The sequence below is a fragment of the Varanus komodoensis genome, unplaced genomic scaffold (assembly GCF_004798865.1).
Source record: "Varanus komodoensis strain SLA01 unplaced genomic scaffold, ASM479886v1 scaffold1, whole genome shotgun sequence".
In the NCBI taxonomy this organism is placed as follows: Eukaryota; Metazoa; Chordata; class Lepidosauria; order Squamata; family Varanidae; genus Varanus; species Varanus komodoensis.
The window spans coordinates 59,608,999-59,625,136 of NW_025335268.1; the positions used below are offsets into that span (position 1 = coordinate 59,608,999).

Genomic DNA, 16,138 nt, shown 5'->3' on the forward strand with positions numbered 1-16,138 from the left:
TAATTGCCTGTGTCATGGTGTGTTCTGGAGTTGAGGATTATCTTAATAAAATGTGTTTGGCTGATTTCTCAGGTTTTCAATTCTTACATTAAATGTGACAGAACCCATCTTGTATTTAAAAAAACATAAAAGAAATGCATACCTGGTGGGGTTAGCTTCAAAATGATACAGTTAGGATAAGACAGCTACCAAAGTGTTTGTTTAATTTACTTTGTATCAAACCATTTAACCCTTGAGCTTTCTGTAGAAATCAAACTGTTTTTCTTTAGTGGGTTGTTTTTTTAAAAAAATAAAGCTCTCTAATACATTCATTGCAGGATATCTGCCCAAACTTCTTTGAAAATTATCTCTCTCTTGCTTCTCTCTTGTTCCTACCACCTGGGGAGTTCATTTGCAGCAGCCATTTGCTGCTAGACTGCCAGGCTCACTAACGAGGGATTTTTCTAAATGACTGGGTTCTGGCGCTTAGCCTCCATCAGCATGATGCTGCCTCTTGCCCCATGGGTGGATGGTGAAATGAACTCTCTAAAGGGCTTCCTTGATTATATATAATGATTTTCCTATTTTCCAAAACAGCTTTGTTTGATATGTCTGTGCACTTTATAAAGGCCAGCTAAGAACATTAGTGCAGGTGGCTTCACTTTTACTGGAACAAATCAGTCTTATGATAGGCATTTTTGGGGAGTGGAATGTGGTTGTTTAGTTAAATGAGTATTCAATATACATCAGACACCCACAATACAGAGACAAGTCTTTGGCTTGCGCCAAATTCCTACCAGACCACACCACAGATAAGATTTTCCTGAACATGTGATGCATTCAGATTAATGGTACTGTTCTGAACTGAGTTTGCACCATTATGGAAAGGAAGTGAAATGTATCCTTCATAGATTCTTAGACATCATCTGGGTATATCCAGCCCAGCAGCCACATAGCAGCCACATATCCATCTAGGCATGTATCAGTCCTGATCCAGCTCCAGTCATGCATAGGACTGGTTCCGTCACAATGGAAATGCACATGCAACTGGAAAGATGGCATTCAGATACAAATGAAAAGAAGACTCATAGATCGCTCCATTGTAGAGCACTTGTTCTGCATTCACAGGGTCCCAGGTTCAAAGCTTGGTATCTGTGGTTAAAGGATTAAATAGTAGGTAGTGGAAAAGACCCCTGCCCTCACCCTTGGATTGCTGCTGATGTCAGAGATGTTACTGGGCTAAGGGGAGTAGGATTAGGAGTAGAAGGCAGCTTCCATTTTTCTTGTTAAGTATTTTCCTCCCATGGTTCTTGATATGACAAGTAATAAGAGGATTGGTGCTTCTGTGCACCAATCCTTTATCCCACTTGGGACAAGAATGATGATGTAAAGAGATGAAAATATAATGATTTCTTTAGATAAGCCTCCTTGCAACTAGTATTAAAAGGGAAGCAAGAATTGTGGGTCACAGGTTAATATTTTAAAGAGCAAAACATTAGCTGGAATAAATTGAATTAATTATGGACTTTAAAAATAATAATAAAGGGCAAACATCAGGTAGCATAAATGTACTTAAATATGGGCAAAATAATAATGATACTACTAATAATAATAGTTTTCGGGGGAGGGTTTAAGGAAATGGCATGTTTTGAAGACATTAGCTTGCTGTAATCTTTTTGATTGCTTTCTTGGTGTACTCCTAATTACAGCTTTCCTTCATTCAATAGAAGATCAATATGGTATCCAGAAAAAGAGGCCAAAGCTGTATCCCTTTGTCTGGGAGAAGTTTGATTTTTACAATAAAGCTAATTAAGTATCCTACATGTGGTTGGGCAGTGCCATCTAAGGAAGGCCATTCTTGGTGTTTGGCATTTTCAAGTAGGGCTTGGAGAGCCCTGTTTGCACTCTGGGAGAAATGCCATGTTTAATAAGAGCTTGATCAGCCCATAACCTGACTCAGTAAAAGTCCTCCCTTGCCATGCACCTTTCTTCACTTAACTATCAAGAGCAGATAACAGGTTGTTCAGGGGTCTTCTAGAAAGCATTAGTTTGATATTGGCTGTTCCAAGACTGTAGTGTAGTTGATTCCTTCTCTTCCCCAACTCCAATATCTGATGCAGTTTCCATCACCTCATTAGTCTGGTTCAATAGTTCCTGTAACAGATTGACAGGGAGCCTGTTATTCTGTGCTGAATATTTATTATCATGCCCACAGCTGGTAAAATGACATTCTCATGCCTAGCTTTTATTCCAGTAAAGACATCAGTGTTTCCTTAAGAAAATGGCATCAACATGGACTTTAATGAATGGTGTATCTACTTTTTATTTACTGAAAAACTTTAGTTTACAATTGAGAGTGCCGTTTTGAGACTGAATCTTTCCTGTGTGATCTGCCGTACATTAATATAACTAGGACAGCCTGTTCCCTGAAGGTTATGTATTTCATAAACCAGGTTCAGGGCCTTTTACAATGGAAGTTTTGAACCAATGAAACTCTTTTTCTCTTTCCCATCTGCTGAAACACTCCATTGCCCTTGTTTGTGTTGGATTTTAGAGACTATCCAAAAGCAAACTTTTGATATTCTGAAGCAATTTGTGATGCTTCACTTCTTTTCCTTTCCCAGGTTTTCTACCCTAGTAAAGATGGCACTAAGATCCCAGTGTTTATTGTCCACAAAAAAGGAATCAAATTAGATGGATCTCATCCTGCCTTCCTTTATGGCTATGGTGGCTTCAACATATCTATCACACCAAGTTACAGGTAAGCAAAAACTTGAAGCCTTATGGAAAGTTCTTCAGAATAATAATCATTCAGATGGCTTTATATTAAGAATTTGCATAATTGATTATATGTGCTTAATTTGCAGTTAATTAATGTTGAAAGCAAAGCCAAAGGAAATCTTGAGTTTCAGTGCAAGCTGTTGATTCTTCTCAAACATGCTTCCCACTATGCATCTAAAAGGATATTGAATGTGCTGAAAAGGATCAACCAAAAGAATAAATGGGGATTGAGCAACTCTTCCTTTAAGGCAAGATTGCAGAGAAAGCTATTTCATCTAGAAACATGGTTAAATAAGGGAGGACATGATAGTGGCTTATGAAATTAAGCATGATATGTCCAAGTAGCATGGCAAGTTGTTGTCTTTCCTTCATTATACTAGAATCCAGAGTCTAGATGAATGGTGGAAGAAAGACGAAGAAAAAGGAAGCACTTCTTCACATAGTTTGCTTCACACACATTTAAACTGTGGGAAGCAAATGATCTAGCAGGGCTGTGCTCAGGTTTTTAAACAGCCACCCAAAATACAAAACATCATTTGCTAATTAAGAATCCTGTTTGTTCTTCTGCATTTCTTACCATGTATTTATTATCATAGTCCACAGTTTGCAAGCCTCCTCAACATGTGGGTCCTTGCTTTTATTTCTCCTGCAAGAGCAAGTAGAGTGCAGGAGTCTAAAGTCCTCTGCACTTTACTTTTCTTCCATGGTGAATCTTTGTGCAATCTTCTGGGTAGTCTGATATATCCTCAGAGAGACTCGGCTCTTTCTGTCCCTAAATAGCACCCCTGGACATAGTCTTAGAGTTGCTTTAAGCCAATGTGTGGTGTAGAGCAGTGGTTAAGAGCACCAGCCTGGGACTCAGGCAGTCTGGGTTCTAATCCCCACCCAGCCATGGAGCCAGCTGGGAAATTTTGGCCTGATCACAGACTCTCAACCCAAGCTACCTCACAGGGTTGTTGTGAGGATAAGATTGAGAGCAGGAGGAGGAGAATGTTATGAGCTGCTTTGAGTTCTTAAAAAAAAGCAAAAATGCAAGATATAAATCTAATAAATGTTCCAAGTAGAAATTAATGTGGTAAAAAATTCTGCTTACAACTCTAGGAGACTGGCAGGTCAGTACTATAAACCCAGAAAGTAAGTTCTGACAAGAATCACATTTCCCTTAGGACTGTAAGTGTAGTATGTAGCTGAATATAATGTTTTTATGCTAGAATAAATGCAAGCAGCCCCAATTTGAACTAGGACCACTGAATCCCAAAGGGGAAGGTTCAAACTTCTGTTTCCACATACAGCTTGCCACACCAAAAAAGGGCAAAAAGTCTATTGGTGCCAATGGATACTCATTTTTAACTTGCATACACATGTGAGGGGTAATGATTGTGAGGAAAAACTGAAGAGAGAAGTTAGTCCTCTATTCCTGATGTGCTGATTCACTTACTATACGTTCTTAAAAGAAAAGAATATGGGTAGGAAGCCCTGAGCATCCTGCGGTAATGAGCTTAAATCCTTTCCTCCATACCTTCATCAAGTTTAGGAGCTGAAGTTGCTAGTATGTGATGATTAGCAAAGGCAGCCTCCTTCCTAAGCATTAGGTCTAAGTACCCTTGCAGAGCGCTGGCCAGTTTAGGGCACAATACTTACATTATTAACAATTTCTTTAAAAAACAAAGCATGTTCCTTGCAAGTTTCTAGAAGCAGGCAACCATGGAAAAATGTTATCTATCCCAAGGGCTTTCTGTGTGCCAGGTGTCTGTTTCCATTTATGTTGTTGTCATGTCACTTATCTAGCATTCAGTCTTTCAGCTGTGCATTTATGGATTTGACCTGACAATTCAACCAAAATGAATGAGTCACAAGTCCAGAAGCTCAGAATAAAATGTCTGTTCTGGGCAATGGTAAAGTAGACTTCAGAAACACTTTTATAATATTTAAGCTTTGAACCTTTCGAACTTTATCACTGAACTCAACTAAAGAATCACAACATATCAGGATCACAACACACAAACATTGACTGATTCTAGCAGACATAATGTGTGTTTGGTATATATTGGTGTATAAACCCTGGTAGAATTAGGGTAACAAATTCAGGCCTAGTATGTACTATCAGCCATCAATTAACATCTCATTTGAACAGGTCAGCTTTAATGCTTCAAGACGGGCACATTCTGTCTGTAAATTGTCTATTGTGATGGCAGTTCCTGGGAGCAAAAGTCACATTACTTTAAAACATCATATTATACATATGTCTTCCTGCCCAATTTCCCCAGCAACTGTGATACATAGGCACATATTGTGGTACCTTTCTTTCTTATGCTTTTATAATCTGTTCTTTCTCCAGAACCAGTTCAGGTGTGTATTTGTTATTTCTAGAGATGGCAGTACTAAGTCAAAACAGTACCAGGACTGAGGAGTCAGTCAGAAGTGCAATCAAATACTATAATTGGTAGTATAAGATTAGGGACATAGTAAGAAAGGATAGACACTGCTCATGAAACAACTTGGGAACCCCCAGCCAAAAAGTCCTCATTACCTGGCCCTCATACAGCAAATTGCCTTTTAAGTGGGGAGTGGAGAATTTTTAATGCCTAATTGCAGTGTAGGGAACATTTTTGGATGGGCTTGCTAGAGGTAAGAAAAAGGCTAACAAAAACACAGTATGTGGTCTAAAAATTTCTCCCATGCATAGCAAATAGGCATTTAAAATTTCTAAAGCCATTTGCAACATGAGAAAGGGCTGGCATTCCTGGCTGGTGGTGTGCATGGGTGTGAATAGGTGGGCCTGAAAAAAGGTATATGGGCAGAGGGCCTGCCCAGCCCTCCTCACAGATCCCCATATGCAGTCTCAGGCTGAAAAAGGGTCCCACTGCCACTTTTACAATGCCCTATCCATTTATTTGGCTGCAGGATCTCTAGCTAAGGATACAAGCTGCAAAAGTATGGAAGAGTTTCTCTGTGATTTTGTAATCTTCTTGTATATTATTGTGCTTCCATGAACATCTCACTGCTTTAATTTCCAGACTCATTTGACAGTGAGCCTTCTTTACATTGGCAATCATTAATTCTAACTTTAAGGGCTCTGCTTAATAACAGTGTTTAGAAAAGATCAATAACTCAGGCATCTTTGTAATTAGTTGTAGTTCTCTTGCTGTATTGTGTTAAATTCCATCTTCGTTAAACGAATGTTGAACAGAATTAGAGATGTGTTAGTAGCAAGCGAGCCAATGGATTTTAGCACGCAAGTCTAATGCCAGCAACCTCTCTCTTGCCGTTTCCCCCCTCCCAGAAGCTGTATTGACATTTGTAACTGTTATGGATCTAGAAATGAGGGATGTCTTCTCCCTACTGGTAATCCTTTCTTTGCAAGTGTTTCCCCCAAAAGGAATGACTAATAGGTTGCCATCACAGGCTATTTCTTGTGTAAATACAATAGTCCAGGGGTCCCCAGCTGGTTTGGCTAAGTGAGCACATTGGAATTTCTGGATACTGTCAGAAAATAGCTTTCAAAGCAGGAGTGGGGCTTGCCAACTCAAAAAATGGCTGTCATGATAGGAGTGCAACTTGATGAAGCTAAAAGTAGCTTGTCAGAAAAGTATAGAAGTGGCATCTCAGCTCCAAAACATCTCAAAACCACTCTTAGAACCTCAGTCAACCTTCTGTGAAATGGGTGTGGGACAGAAAAATGCAGGTGCAGAGATGAATAACTTCAGTGGGAAATGAGTACAAGGCAGAAGTGGGGCCAGCCAAATCTGCATTTATTCCTCAAACCACAGCAAAATCCACATTTCACTGAAGGTGAACAGGTGCTGCTCAGAGAAACGTGTGTGCAGGCAGGAAACCCACACACAATACAACTTTGCAACACACACACTCACATACAGAGGCAAATTACACACCACACCAAAACAAAACAAAAAAAATCCATAGAAAAAGGAGATGATGCACACTCACACACCCTGCTTAAAACAAAAGTGTTGCTCCCTTTCCTACCTTCTGGCCCCCAGGTTTCTTAACGCTCACTCCAGCCTTGAAAATTTCAGCCAAACAGAAATCTGAAAGGGAATGGAGGTGGGGAGCCAGCTCACCTGCTAGTAAGAGAGACCTGGCATTGCAGCCCTGCAGTCCCTGGTTCCTGGTTCCACTCACATCACTGACCACCCCTGAGGCTTCTTTCTACTATGCCCCATATATGGAGCTTTGCTGACTTTACTTCTGATGAATTCACTGCAAGCTGACTTCAAAATGCAGCAACTCCCTAATAGCGTCTTACCTCTTTGAAGACACTGTTGGAATCAAACTGTGAAGCCTTTGTATTTCCTTCAAAAAAAAAAAAAAAACACACACACACACACAGAAAAGTTGAAGCAGCCTTAAGTACTTCATGTTCATTTTTCTTCTTAGATTTATCAGCTTTATTTTTCTGGATTGGGAAACGGATGCCAATTTTTTAAAGTCTCCAAATCCATTTTTGGCCAGTGAGATGGGGTTTCTGGAAACCTCAATGAGCCCATATGGAGATTGTAGCAACCAGGACAAAGGAGGAATCATGAAAGAATTTGTCGTTATTAAGGACCCATTTGCTATTGCAGTACTTCATATGGGAGACACCTTTAAACTATCCTTTATACTTAAGCCCACATTTATGCTTAAACAGTAAAGTGTGTTTATATGAATGGAAACCTCTTCCTCCCGCAACTATATTTTACTCAAACAGGAATACCAGATACCAGATTCCACCACTGAACGCCACTTACCTATTGATTGTCTTTGTAATTTTTTGCAGCGTATCAAGACTTATTTTTATAAGACACTTGGGTGGTATTCTAGCTGTGGCTAATATCAGAGGAGGGGGTGAATATGGAGAGACCTGGCACAAAGGTAAGGATTTCTTGGTGCAAGACTGTTATCTAATCTCAGTCAAAATTTCTTTCTACAGAAAGAATACAATACCATTGCAAATATGGCCAAAAATGTTACCTTTCTTAATTTACAAAAAATAGTTTCATTCTCTGTTGTTGGGAGGGCAGAAAATGGATCTCTGGATGCTTTGGGTGTGAAATCCCGGCATTCACGGCCATTCACCATGCTGGCAGGGGCTTGTGGAATTTGAAGTCTAAAATATTTGGATAGCTACCTCCAAGTCCACTGTCTCTTTTTTTCAAAAGCCATCTTAAATAGTTCTGAAGAATACATGATCATTCCTTCTTGGGATTTTCCAGGCTACTCTTTTATAACTTTGTTCAATGCTATTTTAACTGTTTTTGTGGTTCGTACCTCTTGTGTTTCCCAGTAACAGAGAGAAAGGAGCTGATGATTTTCAGAAAGATAAAACCTATATGCCAGCATGTCTGCATTGTTATCCAAGGCAAAATGTCAGTAACTGGAAATTAACTGAAGAACTATAATGAGTTTTTAATAAAGTTTGCTTTTATGTGAGAAGGCTTTATTTCTCTATTTCCTGGTTTAATTTGCACTGTGTGTATGTATTAGCTGGAAGTCTGTTGTTTGTTAATTTCATTGATAGCATTTCTCCTGAACTTGCCATGGTGATCTTAGTTCACATGGAAGGGATCCTGATGTTGCAGTAGTGAAGGTAGACCTGATCTATCAGATGAGGCACAAGATATGTCTCCTGCAGTGTTTTGTCGAGCCAGTTAAACTTAAAAATACTGTATATAGATAAAATGCCTGGTATTGGTTGTCCTTTGAATTTTTGATGTGATGTCATGGTACTGTGTAATGACAGACCAGTTGCATAGCAGTGGTATTGATGGTAGCATCATTTTTAATTAAGAAACCCAGCGATTCATTAACAAGTACATTACAAAGCAATAAAAAGACTATGTTTAAAAGATTACAGAATTGAAGGTATCTACCTTTCTATGGCTAGTTGAGTTTTCTGTGATCAGTCAGTCATGTGCAAGCCAAGGGCCATCACATCTAAAAAAGAAACTTGATACAAAATGGTGGCGTGTGGAATGGCCAGGATCCCAAGTGCTCCCTTGTAAATGGAAGATGGCTGCTTGCAAACAGTGCTGCATCACATCAGATCCTGTTCAGAAATCCTTAACCCTCAGCAGTAGTGAGGTGTTCTGCTTAATGTCTTTGGAGCCAAGCTCAAGATGTTCCTGAAAAACCAAAATGCAATAGAATAACCAAGTCGTATAACATCCTGGCAGTGTCAGGATGTAGCAGTAGCCCATGGTTTTAGGGACGTAGCTAAGCAAGCCTTGTGCTTGTGCGTGCCTCCCCTTCTTCTTCTTGTGCGTAGCCATCAGAAGATTTTGCTTCCTTATTTGATTAAAATGCCATGAAAGCAGTCAATTTTCCATTAATGATCTAGCTAGATAAATTTCCTTTGGAAATGTATCTGCCCATTTTGTTGGGATTGTGAAGCTTTTAGTTGGGATCACTTAATAGGAACATTACCTGGTGTGGTGTTTCTGGGGTTTGGTTTGGTTCGGTTTTGTTTTTCCTTTTCTCTCTGTTCAGCATAGGTATGTATTATTCAAGGCTTCTGAAAGCATTAAAGTTACTGGCAAGACCATCTTCTGAATTCTCTGTTGAAAAAGATCATCATTGCCTTTTGTATTTTCGACTGCATAAATTATTAAAATGTTCATGGACAAGAAAAGAGATGCCAAGCGGTGCTGCAGGCACCCAGGGGCACAGATTTGGAAGTATTAAATGTCTGCATGTGTTTAAAGGGGTTAACTGGCTTTGTTTTTCTTTGTTTCCCTTTAGGTGGGATCTTGGCTAACAAACAAAACTGCTTTGATGATTTTCAGTGTGCAGCGGAGTATCTCATCAAAGAAGGATATACTTCCCCAAAGAAGCTAACTATTAATGGAGGTTCAAATGGAGGCCTCTTAGTGGGTAAGCAGAGGCTACGACTATGTGGTCCCCTGTATTTATTTGTTTCTTTGTTTCTGTACTGCCCATTAACTAAAGTTGCCTGAGCCATTCACAAAACAAAACTTAAAGACGTACATTTGAAACAGAATAAATCCCAAGTAGATAGTCCAGATATTCATTCTTTATAGACTTATAGACTTGAAATTTTGAGTTGCATTCTTCATCTGCCTTTCTTCCTTACCTCGTTGCATAGTTTTAGAATAAATCTTGACCTGTGTCTACTTCATGTACTCAAAATCCTCATCATCTCACAATTTGTTGGGAGTGAGAAAGACAGGTGCTCCTAATGCACATTCACAAGGCCTGATTTGAATTGGAGGAGGAGCAGGAGGAGCAGGGGGCCTCAGAATGTAAGCTAATTCCAGATGTTGAGATGAAAGAAGCAGAAGTACTTATCTCAAGAAGTGCTTGTTGACTCCCCAGGTGTGCAGGCAGCCTCTGAGAATAACCAAGATGTAACCAAGTTATTGGGAAAGGGCTTGGAACAGAGGAGTGTCTCGGAGATAGATGAGGCAGGTACGGCTCTCAATCCCATAATTCAATGTTGGCAGAGGTGAGCAGCCCAATTAGAGGATTGGTATGCAGAGAGGAAGAAGGCTTGTTTCCAGAAGGCCCTTTCCAAAAGGACGGGGAGCACATATTATTTATTTATTTATTATTTATATCCTGCCTTTTTCCTACAAAGGGCTCAAGGCTCCTCCATCTTATCCCCACAACAACAACCCTGTGAGGTAGGTTGGGCTGAGATTCTGTGACTGGCCCAAAGTCACCCAATTGGCTCCATGGCTGAGCGGGGACTAGAACCCAGATCGTCAGAGTCCCAGTCCCATGCTCTTAACCACTACACCACACTGGCACCACATGTATGAGAGTTCCTAGGAGTAAATACTAGATTGAGTTCAATAAACCACTCTGCAGCCTCAGAGATTCCTTCTGGCTGTTTGTGCTTCTGCTTATTGGTCAGTAAGGAACATTTTTCAAGGAAGGTCTGTGGCTTTGAATGCGCAAAGAGAGGAAACCTAGCTCACAACATAATGTTTAAATCAGTTATACAATTTGTAGAGCTATATTTAGAAAGTAACCAAAACAAAGTAGTGGTAAACCACTTTTTAGTGCAACCACTTTGCCTGAAATATTAATCTTTTGCCAAGTCTATTTCCTGTCCAGATTTCTGCAGTGATGATACAAAGAATTCTCATAGGCTTTTACTTGCAAATTTCACAAGCTAGCAGTATGAGGTGTACAATAATTGTATTAATTGCATCATGCTCTGTTAACTGTCACTTATTGATAATGTATGAAACATGTTTCAGGATGCTGTGGTGGCAGCCCCCGCCCACTGCTCCTGGCCAGAAGGTTTTGCTGTTGAATACCAGTTCAAACGTGGAAGATACCAGCCACTAGACTTTCTTTCTAGATGAGGAACTTGACCTGATGTGTATTACAAAGAACAGGCCAGACAAAAGAGCTAGAATGCATTCAGGACACTCTGCACAGTATCATCAATGCACTGTACAGACATGCTTCTGTAGAGGTTTCAGAAATTTCCATTAATCCAGTAAGCGACAGTGGGCATAATAGGTTCTTCATCCATCGAATTGTATGATGCCCATTCTGCAGCAGCTGTACTGGTGCTCAGGTTCTTTGTATGCACACCCTAATCCAGCATCATGTGGACAGCCATCTACTAGCACAGTGGGATTTTCTCTTCCACTTCTCCCTCCTGAAACCCAAAAATCTGTTCCAGCCCAAACCACCCCCTTTGAGTGCACAGGAGAGGTAATGGGGGGATTGACTAGCAAAAGCTGCTCTGGCAGGAAGCACTGCTCCTACCAATCATAATCCTACAAAACTGCCACGAGGTCAAAGCATCTTATGGAATATTAGATCTTCTCTAGGATTCATTAAATGCAAATAAATAGTTTTGAAAACTAAGGAAAGGGATTTTGGTTGGTTGCTTGGTGGCTTGGTGGAAGGAAGGACAGACGGACGGAAGGAAGGGATCAATGCCATCACTTTTGACATTGCAGTAATGTGTTGGTTTGATACATCATCAGGCCCAGTAATTGAAAGAGAGCACCATTATTCTCAAGTGAAGGCAGGCATACCAGGAAAGTGGAGGTCACAGCAAAGTTTCAAACTGGCAGGAGGCTTGGCTTCTTTCCAGAACTGGAATGATGGATATGTATACCAGCAAATAAATACTGGCTCAGCTGTTCAGTTTTGACCTTCCCGTTCTCCCCCTTAGCTTTTCAGGTGTGCTGTCTAACTTACTGCTTATTTCCAAAAGCACAGTATAAACACTCATGCCTAATTCAGGTAAAGGAAGGTGTTGTACTAATATGTATATAAGCTCAAAACTAACTTTTGATGACTAAATGCAGCTGGCCTTAAACATCTTATGTAGATTTGCTCTCTTCTGGCACATGAAGATGAAATACTGTAGCAGATCCTCATGTGGGTTAAGGAGAGCATGCTAGGTTTAATCGGACTTAGAGGAGAGCTGCTGGAATCAATTGGACCTATGGTGGTTATAGCAAATATCTTCCCCATACATTTCAGTGGGGCCACTCTATGGAAAATGAGATCAGACTCCAACCCATGGTCTCCATACCACTGCTTCTAAGTTGGCACACCTAATAGTGAGCTAATGCCTTTAACATAGACCTTGCCATACTTCACACAAGCTTGGGCAAGCCGCTCCCTTTCTGGCATAGAGATCCACACGTATTCATTTCCACTATCTGTTATAGAGCCCTGGTAGTCAGATGGGCCATTCACCAACCCTTATCTCAGTGTCGTGTCCTGTCTTGGACAACAGCATGTGGGCACATGCACACCTCTTCCACTTCTCCCAATCCCTAGTGATGTCAAGTGAGATTGTGGGTTCTCTGTTGCTACTAGCAGTAGGTAAATAGCAATCCCGCAATTGGGGTTGCTGGGGGCTGAGGGGGGCAAAAGTCTCTCCCAGCAACCAGCACTCTTAAGCAAAGTTTCCTGTCCCGGGACTGCTACTCCTGAAGTCCTGCTGATTCATGAGGTGATGGGAGAAAGTATGCAGACTCCCTGGTCTAGCAACTGGAATACTTTCACTACCCTATTTTCATCATCCAGTTTCTTTAAATGTAAAATGAAACAGATGGGAATTTGTGTACTGATTTGTGTTTCAAGAGCTTTGTTGCTTTGCAAGGTGTCATGGTATGTCAGTGTCACTGGCTATTAAAAATTACAGCTCTCCAGCAGGAAGCAGTTGGCTGCTTCTTGAATGAGCTTTTCTTTGGCATATCCAGCTCCCAAAAGCGGAGTCTTCCAGGGCAAGCAGCACAATTCTGTGGATAGAGCACATGTTTTGCATACAGAATAGGCCACATTTGGTGCCTGTAAAAGCAATACAATATAGCAAGGCTGGGAAAGGCTGCTACTCCAAAACCTTGGTAACACTAACCAAACCCCATTACTATCATCATCCATTTTATTTTTCTAGCACCCAGTAACTGAAGCTTCCCTGGGTGGTTCACAGCAACACATTAAATACAAAAAAGGCAATGTATGTCAGCTGCTTAACCAAATCATAGATGGGAGTTGGTACACTTTGCTGATGCAGCTTGCAGCAGGGCTCAGCATGCATAAGCACAGTGCTTTGCTCCTAGTAACGCATTTTTTACCCATTATGCCAAATGGACATGATGTTGGGAGAACATCATATGAAAAAGTGTTAGATTGAAGAAGGATGCTGAATACTTCTCCAGCGTGCTTTTTTTCTCCACTCTACATACTTTTTCCTCTCTGCTATGCACTTTTTATTCCCTTTCTCACTAGTTTACCTTCTTTTTTCTCCCTGATAGAAATAACCTCCTTTAAGTTATTCCTGTCTCTCAAATGCTTGCTTTCACTCATGCAATGCAGCTGGAAGAGTACCCAAGGGAGTTTTCTCAGGGGAAGTATTGCTAAGCAAAGATTCTGTATCCTCCTCCCAGCTGCATGAAATGAACCTCCCCTTGCTTTACACCTTCTCAGTGTAAAGCATGTTCTAAAATACTGGCTTGATTTCATCAGGTCTAGTTAGGCTCTAAGGCAGCTTTCTATGTCCCCCACAAAATGGATGCATGTGCTCTTGGTACAAATCCTTCTTTTGCCAGGGAACGTCTGGTTTGATGCGAAAACCACAAACTGATCTGTTCCTTTGCAGGTGTATCCTTACAAGGCTACAACCTCTTACAGCTGTTCTGAAAACTATCATTTGTAGATATTGGCCAGTAACAATAGCTACTCTAAGCACTGCTACTGATATAACTTGTTTGTTCCCCACACCTTTCTTGATTCTCAGCTGCCTGTGCCAACCAGCGTCCAGATCTATTTGGCTGTGTTATTGCTCAAGTAGGAGTGCTGGACATGCTAAAATTTCACAAATTCACAATTGGACATGCCTGGACAACAGACTTTGGTTGCTCTGATTATAAAGAACAGTTTGATTGGTTGTACAAGTAAGTAGAGAATGTTTTCTTGCTTACATGCAGAATATTCTGGTTGACTGCTGAATAACAGTAACATGGTAGCTTTTCATTTTTCAGGAATTATAGTTAAAATTATACCATACAGCAAATCACATTCACTTGTAATTTATTGTATTTAATTGTTAATAACTAATGATAGCTAATGGTTATTTTCTGGTAGAGAAGGTAGTCCAGTTATCTGACTATTTTGGTTGCACTTTTTTCACTTCTACAGTATCTTAACTTGGCACAGTGTTCTACATGTAACCACAATGTAGATATGTCTAAGGGCATTAACAATATTGGCATTAGTTATGACTGAACCATTTATTGATAATTCCTAGTATGGAATTTGACATTTTTAACTGAGATTATTGCAATAGTGTTTCATTCTCTTCCTATTCTTTTCCTTGCATCAGCTGAGCACACATTCCCTCTCATCTGCCAATCTTTGATGGTTAAGCTTTCAGCCACTGTGTAGCCATGTGAACTTCTAGATCCAGCCATCTGCTTTTCACTGCACATGTGCAGACTTCCTTCCTAGCACACATATCTGAAATCCAGTCCCTTGCGTCCTTTGTACTAGGATTCTTTATCCAGTTTTTATTTGACTGAGTGGCTTTCAATCAGCAGGATATTATTTTGTCCTTCAGAGATTAAACCAATGTCTGCTCCTCTTACAGATATTCCCCTCTTCATAACATCAAAGTACCAGAAGGAGACGGAGTCCAGTATCCAGCCACCTTACTTCTTACTGCAGATCATGATGACCGTGTGGTGCCTCTTCATTCCCTGAAGTTCATTGCTACTCTGCAGTATATTGTTGGTCGAAGCCCCAAACAAACTAATCCACTATTTATCCACGTGGACACCAAGGCTGGTCATGGTGCCGGGAAGCCAACAGCCAAGGTTATTGAGGAAGCATCTGACATGTTTGCCTTTATAGCAAGATGCCTAAATCTTGAATGGATAGAATAAGCCAGTGCTGTCTCCATTATAAATCAAGGGCTTTGACAGAATTTTAAAAGAACAGGAACACTTCCTGTAGTACTTAAATTTAAGAACTGCCACTCGCAGCCTCCCTTGAACTGCATAACCTTTTTGCTTCAGTTGGGTTTGCCCCTCATTTTAGTCCTCAACCATATGTTTTAAATAGCATGTTCTGATAAATAGATGGATTGGAGAGTAATCTGTTAATGTGCATTCTTAGAGTCAAAGTTCTTGGTGATGATTTCATACAAACCAATTTTAATGTACCTTTTTCTCCTTGTAAGCATATTTGGCTCACTTGTAATTAAATGTAAGTACTGTTCCAGTATCAGCTGTCAACTTGTATTTTCTTTACCACAGGAAGTGTTGGGACTATTGCCAATACTTCTCCATTAAAAACACCTATATTATAAATATTGAGTAATGTTGGGTTGTATGTCAGTTTTTTAAAATGTAGATTTTGCACAGATATGCTCTGAATCAGTACATAGTAAAGAAATATTTTTATATATCCACATATACCATTCTTTACTCCCAAGTGCAGTTTTAAAAGTGATGTTACCCACAAGCTGTTATAGCAATGATGCTGTATCACAAATTAGCAGAGGTAATGTATATTAGGATTGTAAGAATCAGTATTTGCCTGGATTGAGCAAGATCCAAATAGAAGGGCCTCCCCTTTTCATGGATCTGTTGCTTGTTCCTTCAAGACATTTCTCTAGACTTGCCAGGTTTTTTTAACAAGTTCACAAATGCATGAGGAGAAGATAAGGCTTTTGCTTTAACATATAGGATATATGTCAGTCTCTGATAAAATTGAATTGATTGACAGTAGTAAATCCTTTTCTGTCTACCCTAAAACAAATTATAGCATTCTCTTTTATTTGGAGATTGTTCAAAGATTGTTCAAGGTATCAAATAAGGAGGCACATCCTTATGAAAGAAAAGGTGTGAAAGGGAAGGATTAGCACCTGTCATTTCTA

The 16,138-nt window shown here is 40.1% G+C and overlaps 1 protein-coding gene across 1 annotated transcript in view; it reads left to right on the plus strand.

Moving 5' to 3' along the window:
* Positions 1-15,483, plus strand: part of LOC123021930 (prolyl endopeptidase) — a 72,506-nt gene extending 57,023 nt beyond the window's left edge. The window contains exons 11-15 of the mRNA XM_044427192.1: positions 2,604-2,740; positions 7,541-7,635; positions 9,502-9,633; positions 14,000-14,156; positions 14,849-15,483. Coding sequence (XP_044283127.1) covers positions 2,604-2,740; positions 7,541-7,635; positions 9,502-9,633; positions 14,000-14,156; positions 14,849-15,143 — 816 coding nt within the window. The 3' untranslated portion in view covers positions 15,144-15,483. The remainder of the gene's footprint in view (positions 1-2,603; positions 2,741-7,540; positions 7,636-9,501; positions 9,634-13,999; positions 14,157-14,848) is intronic.
* The last annotated feature ends 655 nt before the right edge of the window (positions 15,484-16,138 follow it).